This window comes from Eumetopias jubatus, unplaced genomic scaffold, assembly GCF_037043125.1.
Source record: "Eumetopias jubatus isolate StellerSeaLion01/CBP00866 unplaced genomic scaffold, mEumJub1_p1.0 scaffold_15, whole genome shotgun sequence".
Lineage (NCBI taxonomy): Eukaryota > Metazoa > Chordata > Mammalia > Carnivora > Otariidae > Eumetopias > Eumetopias jubatus.
Window position 1 is genome coordinate 66,884,222 of NW_028274821.1, and position 26,431 is coordinate 66,910,652.

The 26,431-nt window shown below is 35.5% G+C and overlaps 1 protein-coding gene across 1 annotated transcript in view; it reads left to right on the forward strand.

Annotated features, from left to right (window-relative positions):
• SMC2 (structural maintenance of chromosomes 2) overlaps positions 1 to 26,431 on the forward strand; it is a 76,944-nt gene that overhangs the window by 30,449 nt on the left and 20,064 nt on the right. The window contains exons 15-20 of the mRNA XM_028108806.2: positions 1,706 to 1,910; positions 12,532 to 12,667; positions 14,888 to 15,012; positions 19,328 to 19,521; positions 20,485 to 20,628; positions 24,088 to 24,282. Of these exons, the coding sequence (XP_027964607.1) occupies positions 1,706 to 1,910; positions 12,532 to 12,667; positions 14,888 to 15,012; positions 19,328 to 19,521; positions 20,485 to 20,628; positions 24,088 to 24,282 (999 nt within the window). The remainder of the gene's footprint in view (positions 1 to 1,705; positions 1,911 to 12,531; positions 12,668 to 14,887; positions 15,013 to 19,327; positions 19,522 to 20,484; positions 20,629 to 24,087; positions 24,283 to 26,431) is intronic.

A 26,431-nucleotide genomic window follows, 5' to 3' on the forward strand; every position in this document is an offset into this window, starting at 1 on the left:
GAAAATAGATGGAAGAACAATAGAAACAGTGGAAAACTAAAACTACCTTTGATATTACAAAGTTGTAATGTTAAAATGTCTTTGAACCTTCAGTCCGGTTACATGACTATCGCATGATACTAAATTTCCAATCTCTGAGTTACGAGAATTACAGAGCTTATAAATACCAGAATTCTTCAGTTTTTTTTCATGCCAGACACAGTTTAACTGCCCATAGTGACAACTGTTATCTGTCAGTCTTATAGAGATGTTTTTCTATTAGAGTTTCTCTCGGTTGCCTTCCAGCCTCTGTACATACAAAACAGGGGACCAGGATACCCATTCAGCTGCTGAGGTGGATCTAAAGTGGTATAGCTATTAGTAAAAAAATAAAAACAAACCCCAGAGGAGTACAAGGCTATACATTTAAAAGGCAATTATAGTTGTGTAATATTGGGTAATAGCATGAAGCCAGTCCTAATATTCAACAGTGTTACCAGTTTGTTATTGAGCAGGCATTCCAAGTGCATCATTTGAAAAGACAGTTCTATGAAACTTAGAAATGCATTTATAATTAAGATACTAAATGGATATTCAGTGTTCTTGCTATTGAGAAGCCTTCGGTGAAAATTATTTTAAAATACTGTTGTATTGACGTGTACTCTCAGGAGAAGGAAAATGAGTGCAGAGTAATTGAAAGGTGGTGTTTCTGGTTAGTACTTTGTTTACTTTGAAAAATCACCATTGGGTCTGGAAGGTTTTGGAAGTTACTTCAGCTTTTGGACAAGTCCCAGTGTAAGAAGTGGGGTTTCAGGTAGCAGCAAAAATACTTCCAGCCAGGTCCCTTAGCCAAACCTTTTTAATGATAGCTGCTATGTCAGAGGGCAATGCTGAAAATTTGTTATACAGAGCTACCTTCATTTTGATTTCTCTTGCTGCTACTCAGTTCCTTAAAGGATGCTTAGTTGTTTTAAAAAGATGGGCAGAAGTATACATCAACAAAGGTTGAGAAGAGGCAGTTGGATCAAAATAAAACAGGGTTTTAAAATGTTTTTTACCTTCTCTCTTTTTTTTTTAAGATTTTATTTATTTATTTGAGAGAGAGAGAATGAGAGATAGAGGGCACGAGGGGGAAGAGGGTCAGAGGGAGAAGCAGACTCCCTGCCGAGCAGGGAGCCCAACGCAGGACTCAATCCCGGGACTCCAGGATCATGAGCTGAGCCAAAGGCAGTCGCTTAACCAACTGAGCCACCCAGGCGCCCTGTTTTTTACCTTCTCAATTGCTAGTTGTGTTTTTCTGTAACTGATAGGTGGCTGCTTAGCATGTTTAATTTGAATGAAAAAGTATTCACTATAGAATAAGCAAATTAATAATTGAAATAAAACATTTTATATAATTGTGTTGATCCAGCAATTGCTGTATTTTAACTAAGAGAGTGTGTCCAAATAGTCTATTTTGGATTTAGAAACTTGGTACTGGCTCCTGCTTAATAGACACTCTCATAATACTGGTACTTTAAGTATTTTACTTACCATAGAAGTTTCAATGTTTACACTTGAAATTTTTTCTAAAACTCTTGTTTTCCATAGTATTTTAGAAAGTTCAAAAGGAATTGTAGTGCTAGGTAAGTAGTACTTAAATTTCTAGTATAGCAGTTCTGTTTTGTAAAATATTTGAAAAGAAAGGGGTAGTATGTACTGTGACATATTTGTTGTTTTCTCACAGGTTGGTCCTAACAATGTTCACGTGGCTCTTTCCCTGGTTGAATACAAACCAGAACTTCAGAAAGCAATGGAATTTGTCTTTGGAACAACGTTTGTTTGTAATAATATGGATAATGCAAAAAAAGTGGCGTTTGATAAAAGGATAATGACTAGAACTGTAACTCTAGGGGGTGATGTATTTGATCCTCATGGGACATTGAGTGGAGGTAGGTTGCTTTTTTGTTTGTTTGCAAAGAATAAAAATAGCTAATATTTAATTAATTCTATGCCAGGTGCTATACATATTTGCTTTTTTTCCCCCCTCATTTATTCCTTACAACTATTCTATAAAGTTTTATTTTCCCACTTCTTTAGGAAAATGAAATTGAAATTAGAAAAGTTTAGTAATGCATTCAATGGCAAATAGTGTTAGAGCTAGCATTTTAACTCAGAGAGTTGAATTTCAGAGCTAATGTTGAACCTCTACTAAATATTCTTTCCTCTGTGTGTTTATTGAGAACTTAGGATATGCCAGGAACAATACCATTAGTTCATTTAACATTTCAATAGCTCTAAGAGATGGGTAAGATTGTAAAAAGGAGAAGCAGAAACAGTTATTAAGCATATCAGTTTACTAATGACTTAAAAATATACTGAAGTGCAAAGATTTATGGATTTAACTATTTATTTACTTTAGGGTTGGTTGTGGTTTTTTTGGGCTTTACTTCTGGGCTTAAACCTAAATGATAAAAAAAAGGTAAAAATAAATAACTAAAAAGATACATAAGATATGAGACAAACAGCAACAAAAAGAAAGCCTAGAAGACAAGATTAATGCTCAGTACTAAATGTATTGGAACTGGAACTTTAAACTCAAAATGAATGAAAGACCTGTGAGACAGGAATCTGTCAAAATCCTAGAGAAAAACACAGGCAGCAACCTCTTTGACCTCGACCACAGCAACTTCTTTCAAGATACATCTCCAAAGGCAAGGGAAACAAAAGCAAAAACGAACTATTGGGACTTCATCAAGATAAAAAGCTTTTGCACAGCAAAGGAAACGGTCAACAAAATTAAAAGGCAGCCTACGGAATGGGAGAAGATACTTGCAAATGACATATCAGATAAAGGGCTAGAATCCAAAATCTATAAAGAACTTTTTAAATTCAACACCGAAAAAACAATCCATTCAAGAAGTGGACAGAAGAACAGATATTTCTCCAAAGAAGACATACAAATGGCCAACAGACACATGAAAGAAAAATGCTCAATGTCACTTGGCATCAGGGAAATACAAATCAAAACTACAGTGAGATGGGGTGCCTGGGTGGCTCAGCCATTAAGCATCTGGCTTCGGCTCAGGTCATGATCCCAGGGTCCTGGGATCGAGCCCCGCATCAGGCTCCATGCTCCGGAGGAAGCCTGCTTCTCCCTCTCTCACTCCCACTGCTTGTGTTCCCTCTCTCACTGTGTCTCTGTCAAATAAATAAATGAAAATCTTTAAAAAAAAAAAAAAACAGTGAGATACCACGTCACACCAGTCAGAATGGCTAAATTTAACAACTTGGGAAATAACAGGTGTTGCCGAGGATGTGGAAAAAGGAGAACCGTCTTATACTGTTGGTGGGAATGAGAACTGGTGCAGCCACTCTGGAAAACAGTATGGATGTTCCTCAAAAAGTTAAAAATAGAGCTACCCTACTACCCAGCAATTGCACTACTGGGTATTTACCCCAAAGGTACAAACAGTGATCCGAAGGGGCACATGCACCCCAATGTTTATAGCCACAATGGCCACAATAGCCAAACTATGGAAAGAGCCCAGATGTCCATCTACAGATGAATGGATAAAGAAGATGTGGTATAAAATACACATACATACTTACACAATGGACTATTACTTAGCCATCAAAAAGAATGAAATCTTGCCATTTGCAATGACATGGATAGAACTAGGGGGTATTATGCTAAGTGAAATAAGTCCGAGAAAGACAAAAATCATACAGTTGCACTCATGTGGAATTTAAGAAACAAAGCAATGAACATAAGGGAAGGGAAGGAAAAATGTGGAAAAGAGGAAGGCAAACCATAAGAGACTCTTAACTCTAGGAAACAAACTGAGGGTTGCTGGAGGGAAGGTGGGGGCGATGGGGTAACAGTGATGGGCATTAAGGCGGGCACTTGATGGAATGAGCACTAGGTGTTATATGCAACTTGTGATCACTAAATTCTACCTCTGAAACTAATACAGTATGTGTTAGTTAAATTGAATTTAAATAAGACTCAAAAACAAAACAAAAAAGTAAAAAGAATCATTATGCAATATTGATTGTATCAGTTTTTTCTTTGTAACATACAGTGATGTATTAATTCCAGGTGTACAATTTAGTGATTCAACAATTACATGCAATACCTAGTGCTCGTCCCAACAAATGCACTCCTTAATCCCTGTAACCCATTTCACCCATCACCTTACCAACCCTCCATCTGGTAACCATCAGTTTGTTCTCTGTAGTTCAGTCTGTTTCTTGACTTACCTCTCTTTTTCTTCTTTGTTTCTTAAATTCCACATATGAATGAAGTCATATGGTATTTCTCTGACTGACTTATTTCACTTAGCCTTATACTTCCTAGTTCTATCCATGTTTTTGCAAATGGCAAGATTTCCTTCTTTCTTTTTTGTTTAATTTTGTTATTGTTATGTTAATCACCATACATTACATCATTAGTTTTTGAAGATTTCCTTCTTATAGCCGAATAATATTCCATGGTGTGTGGGTGTGTGTGTGTGTGTGTGTACATACACACACACACACCCACACACACCCACACACACCCACACACCATCTCTTCTTTAGCCATTCATCATGCGATGGACGGGTGGGCTGGTTCCATAATTTGGATATTGTAAATAATGCTGCAGTAGACATAAGGTGCATGTATCCCTTTGAATTAGTGTTTTTGTATTTTTTGTGTAAATACCCAGTGGTGTGATTGATAGACCGTAGGGTAGTCCATTTTTAACCTTTTGAGGAACCTCCATATACTGTTTTTCACAGTGGTTGCACTAGTTTGCATTCCCACCTACAGTGCAAAAGAATTCCTGTTTTTTAACATCCTCTGCCACACTTGCCTCTTGTGTTTTTCATTTTAGCCATTCTGACAGATGTGAGGTGAGAACCTCATAGTGTTGATTTGCATTTCCTTGCGGAGTGATGAGCATCTTTTCATGTGTCTAATGGCCATCTATATTTCTTATTTGGAGAAATGCCTCTTCGTGTCTTCTCATTTTTTAATTGGATTTTTTGGGTTTTGGGTGTTGAGTTTTATCAGTTTTTTTTTTATATATATTTTGGATACTTATCAGATATTTCAGATGCAAATATCGTCTCCGATTCTGTAGGCTGTCTTTTAGTATTGTTGATTGTTTCCTTTGCTGTGCGGAAGCTTTTTATTTTCATGTAGTCCCAAATGTTTATTTTTGCTTCTATTTCCCTTGCCTTGAGAGATGTGTCTAGAAAAAGGTTGCTATGACCTCTATCAGTGACATTACTGTCGGTACTGTCTTCCAGGAATTTTATGGTTTTAGGTTTTACAGTTCCGTCTATTCCATCTTGAGTTTATTTTTGTGTGTGGTATAGGAAAGTGGTCTGGTTTTATTGAATGTAGCTGACCAGTTTCCCAACACCATTTGTTGAAGAGATGTCTTTTTCCCATTGGATATCTTTCCGCCTTTGTCAAAGATTAATTGACCATATAATTGTGAATTTATTTCTAGGTTTCCTGTTCTGTTCCATTGATCTGTGAGTATGTTTTTGTGCCAGTACCATATTATTTTGAATACAGATTTTTAATATAACTTGAAGTCTGGAATTGTGATACCTCCAGATTTGCTTTTCTTTTTCAAGATTGCTTTGACTATTTGGGGTCTTTTGGGGTTCCATACAAATTTGAGGATTGTTCTAGTCTGTGAAAAACCCTGGTTGGTATTTTGAGAGGGATTGCATTAAATGTGTAGATTGCTTTGCGTAGTTTGGACATTTCAACAATATTTGTTCCATTCCATGAACGTGGAGTATCTTTTCTTTCTGTCACCTCTATTTCTTTCATCAGTTTTTTGTAGAGTTTGGAAATACAGGTGTTTCATCCCCGTGATTAAGTTTATTTCTAGGTATCTTATTATTCTCAGTGCACTTGTAAGTGGGATTGTTTTCTTAGTTTCTCTTTTGGGTGCTTCATTGTTAGTATATAGAAGTACAACATTTCTGCACATTGATTTTTGTATCCTGAATCTACTGAATTCACAGATCAGTTCTAGGAGTTTTTTGGTGGAGTCTAGGATTTTCTATATATTGTATCATGTCATTTGGAAATTGTGCAAGTTTTACTTCTTCCTTACCAATTTGGATGCCTTTTATTTCTTTTTTGTTGGCTGATTGCTCTGGCTAGGACTTCAGTACCATGTTGAATAGAAATGGTGAGAGTGGGCATCCTTGTCATGTTCCATACCTTAGAGTAAAAGCTCTGTTTTTCCCCATTGAGTAGGATGTTAGCTGTAGGGTTTTTGTAGATAGATGGCCATTATTATGTTGAGGTATGTTCCCTTTAAACCTTCTTTTTTGAGGGCTTTTATTACGAATGGATGTTCTACTCTGTGGGATGCTTTTTCTGCATCTGTTGAAATGATCATATGGTTTTTGTCCTTTCTCTTGATGATGTGATGTATCACATTGATTAATTTGCGAATGTTGACCCACCCTTGCATCCTGGGAGTAAATCCCACTTGATTATGGTGAATGATTTTTTTTAAATGTAGTTTTGGATTTGGTTTGCTAACATTTTGTTGAGGATTTATGCATATGTGTTCATCAGAGATACTAGCCTATAGTTCTCTTTTTTGTGGTGTCTTTATCTGGTTTTGGTATTAGGGTAATGCCTCATAAAAGGAATTTGGAAGGAATTTTCCTTTTTCTATTTTTTTGGAATAGTTTGAGAAGAATAGGTATGTTAACTGTTCTTTAAATGTTTGGTAGAATTTGCATGTGAAGCCATCTTGTCCTGGACTTCGGCTTTTTGGCAGTTTTTATATTACTGATTCAATCTCTCCTGGTAATCACTCTTTTCAGATTCTCTATTTCTTTCTGTTTCAGTTTTAGTAGTTTATGTTTCTAGGAGTTCATCCATTTCTTCTAGGTTGTCCAGTTCGTTGGCATATAGTTCTTCATAATATTAGAGTTGTTTTTATTATCTGTGTGGTTGGTTGGTACTCTCTTTCATTTGTATTTTTGTTTGAGTCTTTTCTCTTGTTCTTTCATAAGCCTGACTGAAGATATTTATCAGCTTTATCCATCTTTCTAAAGAATCAGCTCCTGGTTTCATTTATTCTGTTCTTTTAATTTCTATATCATTTATTCCTGCTCTAATCCTTATGATTCCCTTTCTTCTGCTGGTTTTGGTTTTTGTTCTTTTTTTTTTTCTTAGCTCCTTTGGGTATAAGGTTAGGTTATTTACTTGAAATTTTTCTTGCTTCTTGAGATAGGACTGTATTGCTGTAACCTTCCCTCTTGGAACTGCTTTTGCTGCATCTCAAAGTTCTTGGACTGTTGTGTTTTCATTTTTATTTGTTTCTGTGTATCTTTGGATTTCTTCTTTGATTTTTTTTTTTTTTTTTGGTTGACCCATTCATTATTTAGTAGCAGTTTTTGTCTTCCATGTATTTGTGCTCTTTGTAGATTTTTCCTTGTGGTTGATTTCTAGTTTCATAGTGTTGTCTGAAAAGATGCATGGTACAACTTCAATTCTTTTTGAATTTGTTGAGACTTCTTTTGTGGCCCAATATGTGATTTATTCTGGAGAATTTTCCATGTGTACCTGAATAGAATGTGTGTTCTGCTATTTAGGATGGAATGTTCTGAATATATTTGTTAAATCCATTTGGTCCAGTGTGTCCTTCAAAGCCACTGTTTCCTTGTGGATTTTCTGAATGATCTATCCATTGGTGTAAGTGGGGTGTTAAAGTCTCCCTACTATTATTGTGTGGCTATTGATTAGTTCATTTATGTTACTGTTTTATGTATTTGGGTACTCCCATGTTGAGTGTGTAAATATTTACAATTGTTATGTCTTTTTGTTGGATAGTCTCCTTTATTATTTTGTGGTGACTTTGTCTCTTGTTACAGCCTTTGCTTTAAAATCTGTTTTGTCTGATGTGTCTGTTCCAGCTTTCTTTTGACATCCGTGTGTATGATAAATGTTTCTCCATTCCTTCACTTTCAACTTCAGGTGTCTTTAGGTCTGAAATGTGTCTCTTATAGGCAGCATATAGAAGGGTCTTTTTTTTTTTATGCATTCTGTCACCTATTTTGGAGCATTTAGTCCATTTACATTCAAAATAATTATTGATAGGTGTATACTTACTGTCATTTTGTTACTTGTTTCTGAAGTTTTTCTCATCCTTTCTCCTCTTTCACGGTGTGCTGGTTTTCTTTAGTGATATATTTGCATTCCTTTTTCTTTGCATTTCTTTTAGTGGTTTTTAATTTCTGGCTATTTTTTGATTTGTATATAATATCTTTTGAATATACCAGTCTATATTAGGAAACAGTTTGCTTAAGTTTGAACCCATTTTTACCATTCTCTCCACATTTAGGTATTTGGATATTTTATATCATTGTGTTTTGTGAGTTCTTTAACTGATTTCTTACAGAAATACTCATTTTTATTACTTTTGTGTTTCCTGCTTTCTTACTGTCACTTTGGTCTTTCCTTCCTAGTCAGTTCTCTTGCATGTCTGGTTTAGTGGTCAGGAACTGCTTTAATTTTTGTTTCTTTGGGAAACTTTCTCCTTTTATTCTGAATGATAGCCTTGCTGGATAGAGTATTCTTGGCTGCATCTTTTTTGTATTCACTTTTAGTATATCATGCCACTCCCTTCTGGCCTTCAAAGATTTTGCTGAAAATCTGCTGATAGCCTTATGTAGTTTCCCTGGTAGGTTACTGTCTTCTTTCGTTTTGCTCCTTTTTAAAGTTTATAACTACATTTAGACATCTTAATTATAATATGTCTTCATGTGGATCTGCTTTTGTGGATTTTTGGGGGGCGTTCTTCATGTCTCCTGGGTCTGGTTATCTGTTTCCTTCCCCAGATTAGGGAAATTTTCAGGTATTATTTCTTCAAACTTTCTACCCCCTTTTCTCTCTCTTATTCTTCTCGGATCCCTACAATATGAATATTATTACATTTAATGGAAGTCACTGAGTTCCCTAAGTCTGTTCTCTTTTTGCATAATTCTTTTTTCTCTCTTCTGTTAAGTTTGATTATTTTCCATCCCTCTGTCTTCCAGGTCATTAATTTGTTTTTCTGCTTCTCTGAGCCTACTGTTTGTTGCATCATGGGTGTTTGTAATTTTATTTATTGCACTCTTCATCTCTGATTGGTTCTTTTTTTATTTCTGCCTTAAGGGTCTCACTGATGTCTTCCACTTTTCTTTAAAGTGCAGTACCTTTATGATCATTACTTTAAATTCTCTTTCAGGGCACCTGGGTGGCTCAGTTGATTAAGCGTCTGCCTTCAGCTCAGGTCATGATCCCAGGGTCCTGGGATCAAGTCCCACATCGGGCTCCCTGTTCAGTGGGGAGTCTGCTTCTCCCTCTGCTTGTGTGCTCATGTGCTTGCTCTTTCTCTCTCAAAAAATAAAATCTTTAAAATTAAATCAATAAATTCTCTTTCACTCATGTTACTTGTATTTGTTTTGCTTGGATCTGTGGCTGTGGCCTTTTCCTGTTCTTTGGGACAAATTCCTCTGTTTTCTCATTTTGTCTAAGTTTCTGCCTATTTCTCTGTGTTAGGAAAGTCATCTCCTTTTCTTGATGGTAATGGCTTGAGGGAGAAGAGGTCTCTGTAGTGCCTAGCAGTATAGTGTCCCCTATTCTCCAGGACCTGGTGTTTCCACGAGTGTCTGCAGTGTGTCCAGGCCTCTTTATCCTTCTGGCCAGTTGTCTGCAGAGGCTCTCTTTGCCTAATGTGGGCAACACTGTTTAGTCCCTGGCCTGAATGTGGAGCATTTTTAACTAGGTATGCTCTGGTCTGTTTGTGAAATGAGACCTGTTGCCAGTGGAACCGAAGCCCTGTAAACTTCCCAGGTCGGGAGACATGGTGTTGCCAGGGGTTTGCACTGGTCTTCTGGGGGTGGGAGCCTGCTATTCCGGGCCTGAGGCAAGAGTGATTGGGAAGGGGGAAACCACCTGAGGATGGGAGATGGAGTTTGGTGTAAGGATGTTAGGTAGCAAGTGTCTGTTGGGTTGGTTCTCACATGTGGCCCTGTGTTTATACTGAGAGGTGGGAGAGGGAAATGATGCCTACTCGTTCCTTTGTTCTAGGAGGGGTCTGTCTGTGAACGCTGCCTCTCTGGGACATGCCTCTGGATGAGCTCACAACCTCCCCACTGCGTGCCCCAGGTGCTCTGCAGAAAGCTGTTACCATGCTGTTTGCTGGTGGGCTGTTTGCCCTACTCTGTCCAAAGAACAATACTTTGGGGCTCTTCCAGAGCCAAGCACACTGACCTTTAAAATTGTAGGTTCTAAGCTCTGCTGGTTGACAAAACTCATGAATTTGACTCCTCTCACTTTCGAAGCTAGTTGTTATGGGGATCTTTCTTTCCTGTGTGGCCTCCTCCGTGTGCTAGTCCGGCTCTGACCATAACTCCCACCCCATCACGGCAGCCGTTTCTCTCCCAAACCACGTCTTCATACTTCCTACCTTCTTTGATGTGGTCTCTTTTCTGCCTTTACTTGTGGAGTTTGTTCTGCCAGTCTTCAGGTCGATTTCTGGGGCATTTTGGATGATTTCATAGTTATCTAGTTCTATTCATGGTATGAGGTGAGCCTAGGGTCCTTCTTTTCTGCTTCCATCTTCCCCGCAAATCTCGGAGGTAGGTTTTATATTATTTTGTCCTCAAAATTCTGTGTGGTAAATAGGATGGGACTTTTTTGTTTTGTTTTTTAAAATAGGGAATTGTGGGTTTGGAATGACTTAATCCAGAGTTTTATTTCTAACTTAAGGATTGGGTTTTCTTTTGATTACCTACCATGTCACAGCTATTTATTTAAATACTGAGAAATTATAGAGTATTTTAGCTCTCAAGGAGCTTATAGTGCAGTAATCAGTCCTGTTGCTTTTATTTTTCTCAAGTAAGTCTCTTCCTGTTTTTTGGGGTTTTTTGTTTTGTGTTGTTTTGTTTTTCTCCTCCTGCATTTTGCCCTATTAGGATATTCTAGTCACTGGAAAATTTTTTTAATTCAGTACATTTTTACCCTTGTTCAGAAATGCTAAGTTCTAATTTGAGTATATGCCACTGCATCTGTGAAAAGTAAAACAAAAGAATTAAATCTGCCCTTGAGAATAAGATAATGATCATATTCTTCTTATTCTAATATTTGCTACATTGAGTTTCCAAATCTATGTTGAATGATCAAGTAGCTAACAAACACTGAATAGTACTTCCTGTGTACCAGGCAACATTCTAAGACTGCGCCATTCAGTATAGCAGCCAAATGTGGCTCTTTACATTTAATTAAGATAATTAAAGTTAAATAAGAATAATTTACTCAATTGTCCTAGTCACATTTCAAGGACTCTGTGACCACAAATAGTTAATGGGTAAACGCAATGCAGATACACAACATTTTTATCATTTTATGAAGACCTATTCTCAGGGCTTTAAATAATTAACTCTTTTCATCCTTATAGCAACAATGTGGCAAGTGTATTACTATCATCTGCAGTATACAGTTGTAGAAACTAATGTACAGAGTGGTTAAATAACTTGCAGGTAAGTGGCAAAGCCCAGGATTTGAATTCAGGTTATCTGTTTTCCCAGTTTGTGCTTTTAACCAAACCAAGAGACTGTATAATGCCTGTTGAAGTATCAAGTGACTTAATTTCTTTCTAGGCCAAGAAAACAATAGCCAGCGAAATGAATTCCAGTATATACAATAAGAGGATTAATATCTAATTGGAGGATAAAGAGAGATCAAATATTTTTAAATATGTAAAATAGAAGAAACTTTAGATTTCATTGATTTGGATGTTCTTGAAGTTCCTACTTCAGGGATGGCAAATATCTGTCCCTGTATCATATTACCAAAGTGCTCATAATAGCATTGTTAATTGACCTTTGCATTCTCCCATCAAACCTAGAGTTTTCTTGCCAACATAACTCAACCTGTTGTCAGACAATTATAGTTGCTTGTAAAGTGAAACCAATTTCCTCTGCTTCCTCTGTTATATCAAAGTTTAGGCCAGGTTATGATGTAAAAAATAGCCCCCAAATCTCAGTGGCTTAAAATAAGTACCATAATTATGCTACTTTACCTGTAGGTAATTTTTCTCTCTGTTCCGTGTTATTCTCATTCTAGAATCCAGGCTGAAGGAAAAATAGCCCCTACTTTGAACATGCTTTTCTCAGCGGAGAGGGAAAACAAATGGTGAATTATGTGCTCCCTTTTAAAACTTACTTTCAAAAGAGGCACATTTTCCATTTCATTGGCCAGAGAAAACTACACGGCTAAGCTGATATTGGAGAGGAAATTGGTCCTGAGAGGGATGGGCCCAGTAGGAAGGGGCAGTGGTTATTTTGAATAAACAATCCACCACATCTGCTTAGAAGTATTTCTTATCAAGTATATATGCCCTAAGATTCTAATGATGAAATGAATTCTGTATCTTTATAAGCTTACTATAAAATATTTGCCATTGAATCTTTTCAAGTATAATTCTTAGAAAGTTTTTGTCTACTAAGTATGTTGTAACTTAATGTCTGAGGCCTGTTAAAATTTGTTTCTATCAGGTGCTCGATCCCAGGCAGCTTCTATTTTAACCAAGTTTCAAGAACTCAAAGATGTTCAAGATGAGCTGAGAATCAAGGAGAATAAGCTACAGACTCTAGACGAGGAATTAGCAGGTCTTAAAAACACAGCTGAAAAGTAAGACTTCTGTCAGATTAAATTAAATTTTAAAGTTTCTTTCTGGTCAAAGACTTGCATGGTAGAAAATGAAAGAATTTTATCTAAAGAAATACAACTTTGGCTTTTTTTATAATATCCTTGGTTTTATTTGAATAAATTGTGAGTTGATAACTTATATATCAGTTATTTTTTCTGATAAAAATAATGTCTTTGTTATAAGAAAAGAGGGAAAGCTAATTAAACAAAAGGAAGAAAACATCAGCCAGGTATTTTTCTTTCCCTTTTGAGATATACTGTTAACATTCTACTGGGATTGATGGGGAAATCCATAGATACTCTGGAGCTTGATACCAGAGGATACTGGAGTCCTTGATTTGAAATGATAAACGGTATAGCATTGATCAGATGTCAACATTAAGTTTAGCAGCTTGTGGCTGTCTGATAGATAATAAAGATCACGGGGTTTCCCACTGAGGAAGTAAACAAGTTCGTGTCAGAAAGTGTACTGTTAAAGTGTTTCCTTACAGTGTTTCTTCTGTGTAGGTGTGGATGTGGGTATGCATGTGTGCTTTTCAACATTACTTCTGTTTGTGTATGATATGGGTAGATACATATTTTTACTTTTTTGAAATTGGGATCATGCTATTTAATGTAACCTCTTTTTGTCAGCTAATGTTATTTACTACTGAGTGTCTCCTATGTCCCAAGTACTCCTTTAGGAGCGGGAACGTAGCAGTGAACCAAACAGATAAATCTCATCCTTCTTGTTTTCATATATATAGCTGGGAAAACACAATAAAAAAAGTTAAATTGGTAAAACATATTAGATAATGCTAAGCTCTAAGAGGAAAAATGCCACAAACTTAAAAAGTACATTACTTGAAACTTTCTGATTTTTTTCCAGTCTCTCTGAAGATGACAAATGGGAACAGAGTTAAAATTAAAATCACTTTATTTGGAATTTGCAATACTGAATAAGGGTTAAAATATGTATGTAGATAAACTTCAATATATATATATATATTTGTAAATTTTTAGCTTTCATTTTCTGAATTATCAAAGCTTGGAATGGTGCCAAAACTTTTTTGGAATACTATACATATGGAAGAGATGGTCATAATCGTTCTAAGATAGAAATTGTATCAGAATGCCTACTTTGAAACAGATACATATGTAAAGCCTGATTTTACCTTCATTAACATAAATTACCAAAAAGTGAATGAACTTTTCTCTGAAAAAGATGTGAAGATTTCTGAGATCTGTGGAAGCTTTGGCAAGGCAATGAGTTTGTAGTTGCATTTGGCTTACTGTTGGATGATCCAATACTACTGAATAAAGTTATTTTACAGAACTGTCTTGTGGACTGATTGTGGCATTGAGGTCAAGGAAAGGAAATAGATTGTTAAAAATATGAGAGTGGAAGGCCCCTGGGTGGCTCAGTCAGTTAAGCATCCGACTCTTGATTTCAGCTCAGGTCTTGATCTCAAGGTCATGAGTTCAAGCCCTGTGTTAGGCTCCATGCACCCTGCATGGAACCTACTTAAAAAATATGAGAGTGGAAAAGTCCTAAAGCCATTCTTTCATGGACTATATTAGGAAAAAAGTTTCTAACTTTTTTTCAAATTTCTGCATTCCACATTTTTAAACGAATTGAGAAATGGCTTGAAAATTATGGTTTTAATTGCTGTCAAGCATTCTCAGGCAAGAATACTCAAGGGAATATTTATGCTTTCTAAGTTGCTTCCTTCCTTTTTCCTCAGACCTCATGAATTTCTAGTGCCAAGCTTCCTTGTGATTTTATTACAGCTTGAAATTTCACTGCAGCTGAATTAGCTAAATACCTTCCAAAGAAAGAATTTTCAGCAGCTAGAAATGGGCTAGAATTACAGGATTTGCAAGAAGAGTGCACTGTAATGTTTAAGTTCAGTACTGTGCCTTTTTAAACTATCGATCTCATTACAAAATGTAGGGAACTTTAGTATTTGAAAATGAGAATTGATAACCAGATTTTTGAAATTTTGTGTGGTGGTTACATTTTAATGTGTTTTTGTGGTGGGGAGCTATTGTGGAGTTTTTCTTCTTGGTAAGGATCAGTAGGAGAGACCATTTTTAAGGGAACCTATTTATTCCAAAGTTATTTTATATTGTGAGATTACTTTAAAGAGCCTACAATTTAAATGCATATCTCAAATACCAGAAAAGTTGTGATTATTTATTGTAAATTTCTCTTTTTCTGAGGTATCGCCAACTAAAACAGCAATGGGAGATGAAAACTGAGGAGGCAGATTTATTGCAAACCAAGCTTCAGCAAAGCTCATATCATAAGCAACAAGAAGAATTAGATGCCCTTAAAAAAATCATTGGTAAGAAAAACATTCTGTGTTTAACTATTTCTATTGATAACCTTACTTTAGACATTTTAGATCTCCTCTTTATTATATATTTATTTGAATTGATAACTAAATATTTTTATTAGATATTACTATTATATTGCCAAGTTCTGCCCATTTGCAACAGTATACATTTCCACCAGTGGCAAATGAAAGTTCTCATTTCTCCAAAGCCTTTCTTTTCTGGAAAGACTAAAATATCTCCAAATCTGATTGTTCTGAAGAGATAGCATATTAGTATTTTAACTTGCAGATCCTTGATTTGCTGGTGAAGCTAGGGATCTATATATGTTCCTTGGACCTTTTGGTTTCTACTTCTATTTTCTGAATTTTCTATTTCTTTTCCCCATTTTTCTTTTGAGTTGTTTATGGTTTTTTTCTATTCTCATACTTGAGTGCTGATTTCTTGTAGATTATCTGCATTACAAATATCTTTTGGTTTATGTGCTTGTCTTTTAACTTTGTTTATAGTATTTTTATTAAACAGAAATTTTTAATGTTTGACGTAATTCAATTTATAGCCGCCTCTACCCCTAATTTTAAGAACTTGTCTTACACTTAATTAGAATTTAATTGTATAGGGTAGTTTTAGTTTTTCTCATTCTTTAGGACAATATTCCCACTAATATATTTTCTTTCCTTTTTATAAAAGTAATTTACCCATTTTGTTCACCCTTTACCTCTGCCAACCATTAATCTGTTCTCTGTATGCGTTAGCTAGGATTTTTTTTAATTGGTTAAGATTCCACATGTAAGTGATACTGTATCATATTTCTCTTTCTCTTTTTTAGCATAATGCCTTCAAGGTTCATCCATGTTGTTGCAAATAGCAAGGTTTTCTTTTTTGTGGCTGAATAATATTTCATTGTATATACACATACATTTTCTTTATCTGTTCATCCATGGGTGGATGCTTAGGTTGTTTCCCTATCTTGGTTATTATAAATAATGCTGCAGTGAACATAGGGGTGCATATATATTTTTTTGAGTTAGTGTTTTTGTTTTCTTCAAATACCCAGAAGTGGAACTTTTATTTAGATCATATCTATTTTTTAATTATTTGAGGAACTTCCGTATTGTTTTTCATAGTTGCTGCACCAACTTTCATTCCTACCAACAGTGTGTGAGGGTTCCTTTTTCTCCACGTCATCTTAAGCACTTGTTATTTCTTGTTTTTTGATAATGGCCCTTGTAACAGGTGTGAGATGGTATCTCATCGTAGTTAAGATTTGCATTTCCCTGATGCTTAGTGATGAGCATCTTTTCATGTAACTGTTGACTGTGTGTCTTCTGTAGAAAAATGTGTATTCAGATACTCTACCCATTTTTTAATCAGACTGTTTGGCTTTTTCTTTTGAGTTGTATGGGTTCTTTATTGGGGTATTAACCCCTTATCGATAAATGATGTGCAGATATTTTCTCTCATTTGTTAGGTTGCCTTTTGTTGATGGTTTTTTTTTGCTCTAGCTTTTTAGTTTGATATTGTCCACTTATCTTTGTTTTTGCTGCATTTGCTTTTAGTGTAAAATCCAAAAAAAATCACTGCTGAGACCAGTGCCAGGGAGCTTATCACTCATGTTTTCTTCTAGGAGTTTTATGGTTTCAAGTCTTACATTCAAGTCTTTAATCTATTGTGAGTGAAGTTTTATGTGTGGTATAAGGTAGTGGTCCAGTTTCATTCATTTGCATGTGGCTGTCCAATTTTCCTAGCACCATTTATTGAAGAAACTGTCCCAACATTGCATGTTCTTGGCTCCTTTGTCATAAATTAATTGACCATACATGCATAGGTTTATTCCTGGGCTCGTTTTGTTCCATTGATCAATGTGTCTGTTTTTAATGCCAATTCCATACTGTTACTAAAACTTTGTATTATAGTTTAAATCAGGGAGTATAATGCCTCCACCTTTGTTGTTCTTTCTAAAGATAGCTTTGGCTACTCAGGATCTTTTATGGTTCCATACAGATTTTAGGATTGTTTTATTTCTGAAAAAAATGCCATTAGAATTTTGATAGGGATTTCAACAAATCTGCAGATTGCTTTGGGTAGTCTGAACATTTTAACAGTATTCTCCCAATCCATGAGTACAGCGTATCTTTCCATTTATTTGTGCCTTCTTCAGTTTCTTTTATCAGTGCTTTAGTTTTCTGTGTACACATCTTTCTACCTCCTTGGTAAATTTATTCCTTCGTATTTTGTTCTTTTTGATGCAATTATAAATAGGATTGTTTTTTTAATTTCTCTAACAGTTCATTATTAGTATATAGAAATGCAACAGATTTTTGTACATTGGTGTTATATCCTGCAACTTTATTGAAATATATATAATTTATTAGTTCTGACAGTTTTTTTGTGGAGTCTTTAGGATTTTCTGCATATAATATGTCATGTGCAAATAGAGATAGTTTAACTCTTTTCTAAGTTGGATGCCTTTGTTTCTTTCGCCTCTTTACTCTGACTAGGACTTCTAGTACTATGTTGAGTAAAAGTGGCAAGAGTCCTCTTTGTCTTGTTTCTGATCTTAGAGGAAAAACTCAGCCTCTCAGGATTGAGTACAATGTTAGCTGTGGGCTTGTCTTGCATGGCCTTTTTTATGTTGAGATACATTTCATTTATACCCACTTTGTTGACTTTTATCATAAATGGATGTTGAAATTGGTCTAATGTTTTTCTGCATCCATTGAAAACATGCTCTTTATCCTTCATTTGGTTAATGTGGTGTAGCATATTGATTGCAAATGTTAAACCAGCCTTGCATCCTTGGAATAAATCCCACTTGATCATGGTGTATCATCCTTTTTTAATGTATCGTTTAATTCAGTTTGCTGATATTTGCTGAAGATTTTTGTGTCTGGGTTCATCAGGGTTATTAGGCTATAATTTTTTTTTCCTCTGGTGTCCTTGTCTGGTTTTGATATCAGGGTAATGCTGGTCTTATGAGTTTCGAAGTGTGCCCTCCTCTTCTGTTTTTTTGTAAGACTTCAAGATAGGTATTAAATCTTTGAATGTTTGGTAGAATTCACCAGTAAAGCCATCTGGCCCTGGGCTTTTGTTTGTTAAGAGGTTTTTGATTACTGATTCAGTCTCCTTACCGATTACTAATTGGTCTGTTCAGATTTTGTTTCTCATGATTCAGTCTTTGTAGGTTTCTAGGAATTTATCTGTTTCTTCTAGGTTGTCCTATTTCTTGGTATATAATTGTTCATAATAGTCTCTTGGGGTCCTTTGTATTTTTGTGGTATCAGTTGTAATGTCTCCCTTGTTTTTCTGATTTTATCTGAGCCCTTTCTTAGGCTAGCTTAAAGTGTGTCGATTCCTTCTTTCTTAGAACTGGCTTTTACTTTCATAGAACTTTTCTATTATTTTTTGGTCTCTTTCATTTTACCTTTGCTCTGATCTTTATTTCATTCCTTCTACTAACCTGGGCTTTGTTTTTTGTTTGTTTTTTAGTTCCTTTACATGTAAGTTAGATTGTTAGAGATTTTTCTTGTTTCTTAATGTAGGCAGTTATAAACTTTACTCTTAGAACTGCCTTTGCTGCATCCCATAAAGTTTTGGTATGTTGTATTTCCATTTTCATTTGTTTTAAGGTATTTTTTAAAAAGTTTTCTTTGATTTCTTATAGTGATATTATGCACTGAAAAGTAGTATAGGACATTGTGTAGTCATGGTCTCCAGGATTATATTTGTATCTACATTCTAAAACAGTGTATGGCAGTTGTAACAGTAATATGCTCATTTTATCTTGGTTTTATTTTTTTCTTTGTAAATTAGAGATATTTCTCCTATGCTTCATCCTAGACAAGTTTTCTCAGTATTTCTCTACTTTAAGAAAAGTAGAGAGCAAAGAGTGAGCCAAGAATACAACATAAGCTTATTTATGAAATTAACTGTAAGCCTTTGGCAATTAAGTAAGGGGAAAATACCATAGTTATACTGTCGATTCTGGTTTAAGAAGCATATTAAAGGTATTAAAAAGATGATCTGTGATCTTTTAAGTAAGTTGCAGGTAAAGTTTATTATGTTCCTCAAGTTCATATGCTTGGAAATACTTCCTTCATAGATCTTTAGATGATTCAAGTATGGCTCTTAGGTAGGATCTGTGTTTCAACATAACATTTCTAGAATAAGGTTGGAACAGTTAATTTTTTTAAATTTTAGCCTCCAATTTTTCAGACCATTTCTTCTATTAAAAGATGCATTTATAAGGCATTTATAAACCATTACCTGTAACTACTGATAGTTGAAGGACCTCATTAAGCCACATTTGCCTACTTTATGATGCAGAGGAAAGTGAGGAGACCTTAAAAAACACCAAAGAAATTCAAAAAAAAGCAGAAGAAAAGTATGAAGTATTGGAGAATAAAATGAAAAATGCAGAGGCTGAAAGGGAGCGAGAACTGAAGGATGCTCAGGAAAAACTGGATTTTGCCAAAACGAAAGCAGATGCTTCTAGTAAGAAAATGAAAGAAAAACAACAGGTAATAACCTTTCTTGAAGCGGAACCAATCTTCTGTTGTCAATATAGAGCTGAAGGTGGCCTTACTCATCAGTATTCACCACAACATCTAAAAGCACACTATGGTTCTTTAGGAAATAAAGTATTCATCTTCTAAGTCATTTTGCTGAAAACCTTATAATGGAGGTCATAATTGTAAGGATGGGTTGCAATGTCTTGCTAATTTTAGAGAAAGAGCAAAATTGCCTTTTTGAAAATGCTTCACTTAAGAGTAGACCAAAGCTTGTATCCTGTAGTAGAGCTATGTCCTATTGGCTTGAGTGGTGACATTTCTATTAGGTGATCATCTATGTGAATGGATACTGTGAAACATACAAGACAAAACATGTTACTTTACAAAGTGCCATTCAGTTGTAGACTGGTGGTGAAAACTGCTTTTATCTTTTGGATAGTGCCAAAGCTGGAATTTGAACCTAGCCTTTTCTGTCTCCAAAGGCTGTGCTCTGAATCACTTTCCTAGATGATTTTATTTAAATCTATTTTTCTTCATATTCTGTCCCTAAATACCTGCACAGAGTATTTTCTAACAAACTGAAGGGTATAATGGGAAAGAAGAAAATTGAGAAACTATTTTTTTTTTTACTTTGAATAATTATGTTTTAAAAAAGGCTTTTCCTCTGCTAGTTTATCTTATGTAGAATTCTATATTTTTCTCAGTAGGAATAAAAGGATAAAGGAAATAGTTTATGCTAAGTTCTTTGAACCTGTAAAAACTACATACATTTGTCATCATTTTAAGTGTAGGAAAATAAATTTCCTTTCTCCTTCCTTCTTCAGGGGAAACAGCTTACATGTCTTTTGGTAGTTGAATAACTAAGCTGTGGGTCTTATCTGAATGAGAATCTTACAAAGTTTGTTGACATGTATGTATTCATTTTTCAGTAATGAATAGCCTGTTGAATGTGTAGATAATGGTTTCTTATAGGAAGTTGAAGCTATCACTCTGGAGCTGGAAGAGCTCAAGAGAGAGCACGCATCCTATAAGCAACAGCTTGAAGCTGTAAATGAAGCTATCAAATCCTATGAAGTACAGATTGAAGTAATGGCAGCTGAGGTCGCTAAAAATAAGGTAATGTTTACTTACCATATTGGAGAAATAGCAAATGTTAATCACTTACAAAATGTTGGCTTGAAGATGTTTGACTTTAGAGGTCTCAATCTCTTCATTCTTGTCTTGATGAGAGGCAAAAACAGTAATTACTGACCCAGAAAGAGTTCTGAAATAATACTAATTGTTTTAGTCTGGCTCTACTCTGAAGACAAAAAGTACACAGTAATTTGAATAGGCTAAGTTTAAAAAACTGACTACATAGGAGTTTGGAATGATGTGTGCTTGATCACTAAAGAGTAAAAAGAATGCTAAATGATATAGGAGCAGCAGATATGGGGAGTAGGGCTGAGGATGTGCACCCATGGAAGGAACAAATCTGGCGAAGAGCCTCATTTAACTTTGTAGGGCTGCAAACCAGATCTAGTTGGGGAAGGCATAACTGTGGCCCCCTGGTGGTGAAGTTTGAAATGCCACATGGGATGCCAGGGGGCATTGGCCATATGAACATGCTGCAAAGCCCCGCGCTCCTCTCCCTCCCCTCCCCCCCCAGCCCCCCGCTTGATGTTGGTACAGCCATGCAAGCTGCTAGCCCTGGCACATGACAAACTTGCTTTTGAGAAAAGCATGCCAGAACCAGGATGTAAAACCTCTTTCTACAGTTTCCCTACAGCATCCTTTACTGGTGAGGCTGACTATATATATTAGTTGCTGCTGGTGGGGGAGAAATGTTCTGATATCAGAAGCGGGGAAGTAAAGGATTTAGGGCTGAGGGGATTTCCCATGTTAGACATTCTGTCACCTGCAAATTCATATTGTGGTATGTCTTTATTAGAGATTGTCCCTCCTGAATATTGGCTATTCTCTTGTCCCTTTTTGACTTTGAATTGTTTTGTTTCATATTGAGGTATAATTGATATGTATTAGTTTCAAGGGTACAGCATAATGATTTATTTGTATATATTGCAAAATGACCATCCCAGTGAGTCTAGTTAACATCTGTCACCACACAGTTATAATTTTTTTTCTTGTGATCAGAACTGTTACAATCTGCTCTCTCAGCAACTTTTAAATATACAGTACGGTATCATGATAGTTACCATGCTATTAAAGTTTTCTCTCATGTTGCTATTGATACTATCAGTAAATATCCTTGATTTTCATTTTAACTGAATGTAGATAGCTTTCAAAAAGGGAGTTGCATTCATTTGACATTCATTATGGTGTTTTTGCCTTACTTGTGTCATCTACTTCTACATTTTCTTTTATGTTTTTCCTTTGAAATGATTGTTTTAATGTTGTAGTATGTGGTATTTTGGAAAGTAGGTCTTTCCTCTTGATTCTCTTCTTGGCTAAATTCAAGTTTTTTTGTTTGTAACATATTGGCAAATCACTAGAATAAAGTTTTTACTTTTTTTGAAATTAAGAGATCAAAATGCTTCTCAGCTTTGTGTTTTGTGTTGCTGATTAAATTTTCTAGTTTCTCTTCAGTTTCTATTTTGCCTCCAAAGTAAATTTTAGTTTTTTAAAAGTATCTTCAGTTTTTTTCTGATTTGTTGTCTTAATCTCGTATTTTTCATGTGGAATTTAAAAATTAGATACGCGTTTCCAAAAATAAATGTGAAAATAAATAATTAGGTATTCCATTCTCAATCTAAATAAAGTCAAAGTTAGAACATGTACCTATTTCCATTTCTCTTTATGGGAAAGTATAAAATGGATCTCTTAGTTTTTAAAGGTTGTTCTTTCAGGCTCTGCATTCTAAATTGTTTCCTTTCCTTGATGAGAGTATCAAAGGACACTCCCAGGAGTCTAAGAAAAGAAACTGCCTATAACTAGACAAAACTAAAATTTCATTTTTGCTCAACCTTAGTGACAGATTTCTATTATAAAAAAGATTAAAATAGTCAAAACTGCAATGCAATTTTTTTTTTAAGGATTTTATTATTTGAGAGAGAGCAAGCACAAGCAGGGGTAGCTACAGTGAGAGAGGGAGAAGCAGGCTCCCCACGGAGCAGGGAACCCAATACAGGGCTCGATCCCAGGACACTGGGATCATGACCTGAGCCAAAGGCAGACGCTCAACCTACTGAGCCACCCAGGTGCCCCTGCAATGCAATTTTTAACCTGTAGCCCTGAGAGAATCTTCATAAACATGGTTTTTTTACATATGGTGTTAGTTAATAAACCTGTGTCTGTTATTTTTCCCTTTGGTTAATATCACCAGAGTATTTTTCACTTGCTTTTCTTGTTCTTCAAAGGTTTCAAAAAGCTAAAATATCTTTAAGTTTTTATTTGAACGCCATGATTTATTTTCCTTTCTCAAAAGACCCTCTAATGACACAGTTTAAACATTATAAGGAATTTAGAGCACTTTGAGAACACTCAATAACCTAACCATAACATTAAGTATTCTTTGTTGCTCAAAATGATAATTTCCTAATGAGCATGCCTAAAATATTGCTAAATTTTTTATTTGTGCTTTTCATCATGAAGAACCGTTCTTCCTCAGATACTTGTAGCAAGTTGTCTTACTTCGGTTTTCCCCCTACCTAAATATGAGTTGAACTAGGTTTTTTTTTGGTTTAGATATTTGTGTGAGTTCTTTTAAGATCTAGGATGAAGCAAAGGGGTTTGCAGGGCAGGGGATTAGTGATAGACTGAATTGCAGTTATAATTACCACTTTGGAGATTGAGTAGCTTCAGCCTTGGGAAGTAGGAGATAATAAAAATCAAAGCAAGAAAGTTTTTCTTTGTGCCACAGATCTATTTATTTAGAAAGTTTCTCTTTTATTTTTCTGTTTTGACCCTTGTGCTAGAAAGGGGTTTGCAGGGCAGGGGGTTAGTGATAGACTGAATTGCAGTTATAATTACCACTTTGGCGATTGAGTAGTTTCAACATTGGGAAGTAGGGAATAATAAAAGTCAAAGCAAGAAAGTTTTTCTTTGTGCCACAGATCTATTTATTCAGAAAGTTTCTCTTAGAATTTTTCTGTTTTCACCCTTGTACTAGAACCAAACATTATGACCTTCCATTGTCACTGGTAAATATGGCTTATAACTATAGAAGGGAAAAGTAGAAAGCCGCAGCCCACATTCTACCCCTCCTGGTAAATGATATTTGGGGATCTGTCATATTATCTTCTCGTTAAGTACCAAAAAATGCTACTTCTCTGAGACCTCAAAGTCAGATTCCTATAGTCTCTCCTCCCTTCTGCAAGTTGATCCTAACTACACTGTATCCAGCAGAAACTTTGTTGCTTCCAGCATGAATGCTGCATCACATCTTATTTCTACTGGTAAAACAAGTTTTCTCCTGTATGTAAATTAGCCATTTTAATATGAAATGTAGAGGGTTAGGTGACCATCTGCCTGTAATCACATTCCCATCTTGCCCTAAAATTTGTTAGATGATCTTTTAATAAACTAAAAATATGTCCATATTACCTTGCTATATGTTGTCTTCGAATTATGTTTCAGGAGTCTGTAAATAAAGCCCAAGAAGAGGTGACCAAGCAAAAAGAAGTGATAACAGCCCAAGACAATGTAATTAAAGCTAAATATGGCGAAGTAGCAACACATAAGGAACAAAACAATGATTCTCAGCTTAAAATTAAGGAACTGGACCACAACATCAGCAAACATAAACGGGAAGCTGAAGATGCTGCTGCAAAGGCATGTTTGTGTTGTTTATTTTTACCCATAATCAGATTTTTACTTCTGAGTTGTTGAAATATTCTGGTAAACTGCTCAATGAAGAATTCAGTAAAATGGCAGAACTACTGTGTAACATAATTTTGAGGCTTATAGCTATTGTAATGGCTTCTCAGCAATGTTCATTTTCACCAAATGGCATAAATGTTTTATTTCTAAATTTCAGGTATTCCTAGCTCCAAGATGTTTTACTGAATAGTGGTCTCCCATAGAACTGACCATTTTTTAATACCCAAATATTCACAGAACTATTAATATATTAATAGTAATTATATTTCAAAATGAATTAAAAACTCAGAGAAATATATATACAGGCAACTTCTAAAATAAGGACTTAATTGGCTTCCAGATGTCCTTGTGAGGATCTGTACAGTCAATTTTGCAGCCTCATCTGAAATCTGATTTTTTTTTTTTTAAAGGATTTTTATTTATTTGACAGAGATACAGCAAGAGAGGGAACACAAGCAGGGGGAGTGCGAGAGGGAGAAGCAGGCTTCCTGTAGAGCAGGGAGCCCGATGCAGGGCTTGATCCCAGGACTCCGGGATCACAACCTGAGCTGAAGGCAGACGCTTAACTACTGAGCCACCCAGGCGCCCCTGGAATCTGATGTTTTGCTAAGCAGCTGTCTTTTTGAGGTTATCTCAGTTTTTGGTCACTCTTAAAAAGTTTCTTCCTTCTATGTATCACAGTGTCTTAAGTACTTTAAAGAGAATACATGCTTTTGCAGAAATTCATTGCTTGGTTAAGAGGCTGTACCCATGAAGTCTTAGTCTTCTAAACTGTGTAACAGTTTGGTGCCTTTTAAATCTTCTTTAGCACCTTAAAAGTAGAAGAGATTTAACTTCAAAAAAAAGTCAGAACAGACCAAACAGTCACCCTACCCTCTAAAAGAGCCATGTGTGCCTGTTCAGTTCATTACTTAATTTAAAAAATATAAATATTTTCATAGCCACATCATTAATATCCTAATATTGTTGATTTCCCATTAGCCTAGTATCCTAATATTAGTGGATTCACTGAAATATTACCAATGTTAATATTGTTAATAGTTTTTTGTAATTGAACATGCCAGTAGTGGTGATTGCTGGGTGATTTTATTTACAGTTAAGGAAGTGAAAAGGAGACTCACAAGTGGAACTGCTAAAAAGTCAAGGATTCTTTAAAGTATATAGTTTATCAAATATTTATTGCATACCAAGTAGTATAGATAGTAGCCAGGCCCTGAAGATAAGGATAAGCAACTTGTACCCAGAATGCCTTCATAGAGCTTATGGATCATCAGAGAAGGCAGACTGGAAAGGATCCTCTTTGGGGCCTGGAGGTGAGACCGTACCCATGGAATCAATGAGGACAAATGGACAAAGATTCAATTCTACCAGTCAGAACCAACCTTAAACAATTTTAGTAGAAGAAAGTCTTCCTTAAGCACTATAATTTAAAATTTTTAACTGTTTATATTATATAAAGTACATTACTGTGCCTTGTTAAAAGGGAGCGACTAAGGGAATGGAGTCAACATTTAGGGAGTTTTTTATTTATCTAATAATTCTCCTCAGAATTGTCAGTCAGGATTAGGCTTCCATAAATTTACCAAATCTATGACTTAAGTATTCCTATAAGAATTTTAACTTTCACAAGTTGTTTTTGAAGCAATTGATTGAGTTTGGTAAAATGTGAAGGAGCTTTATCTGACTTATATTTCATTCTAACAGAGGTGTTTTACATATACTTTGCATAAATTTGAGCTGGCTGGCTCTTCTTCCAGTGCTTAAGTAATGGGCAGATCTTTTTTTTGAGCCTATCCTCCAGGTAAAAATATCATACTTAGTGTAGGTTTACTGTTCACAGTGATCCTCATTTTTACAAATGAGTCATTGATTTAAAATTACTAAATATTTAAGAAACTTTTTTTTTTAGATTTGAGAGAGTACCAGCAGGGGCAGGGGCAGAGGGAGAGGGAGAGGATCCTCAAGCAGACTCCCTTGCTGAGCTCAGAGCCCAGGACCCTGAGATCATGACCTGACCCAAAACCAAGAGTCAGAGGCTCAATCGATTGAGCCACCCAGGCGCCCCAAGAAACTGTCCGTTTGTAAACAATGATAGATGCTT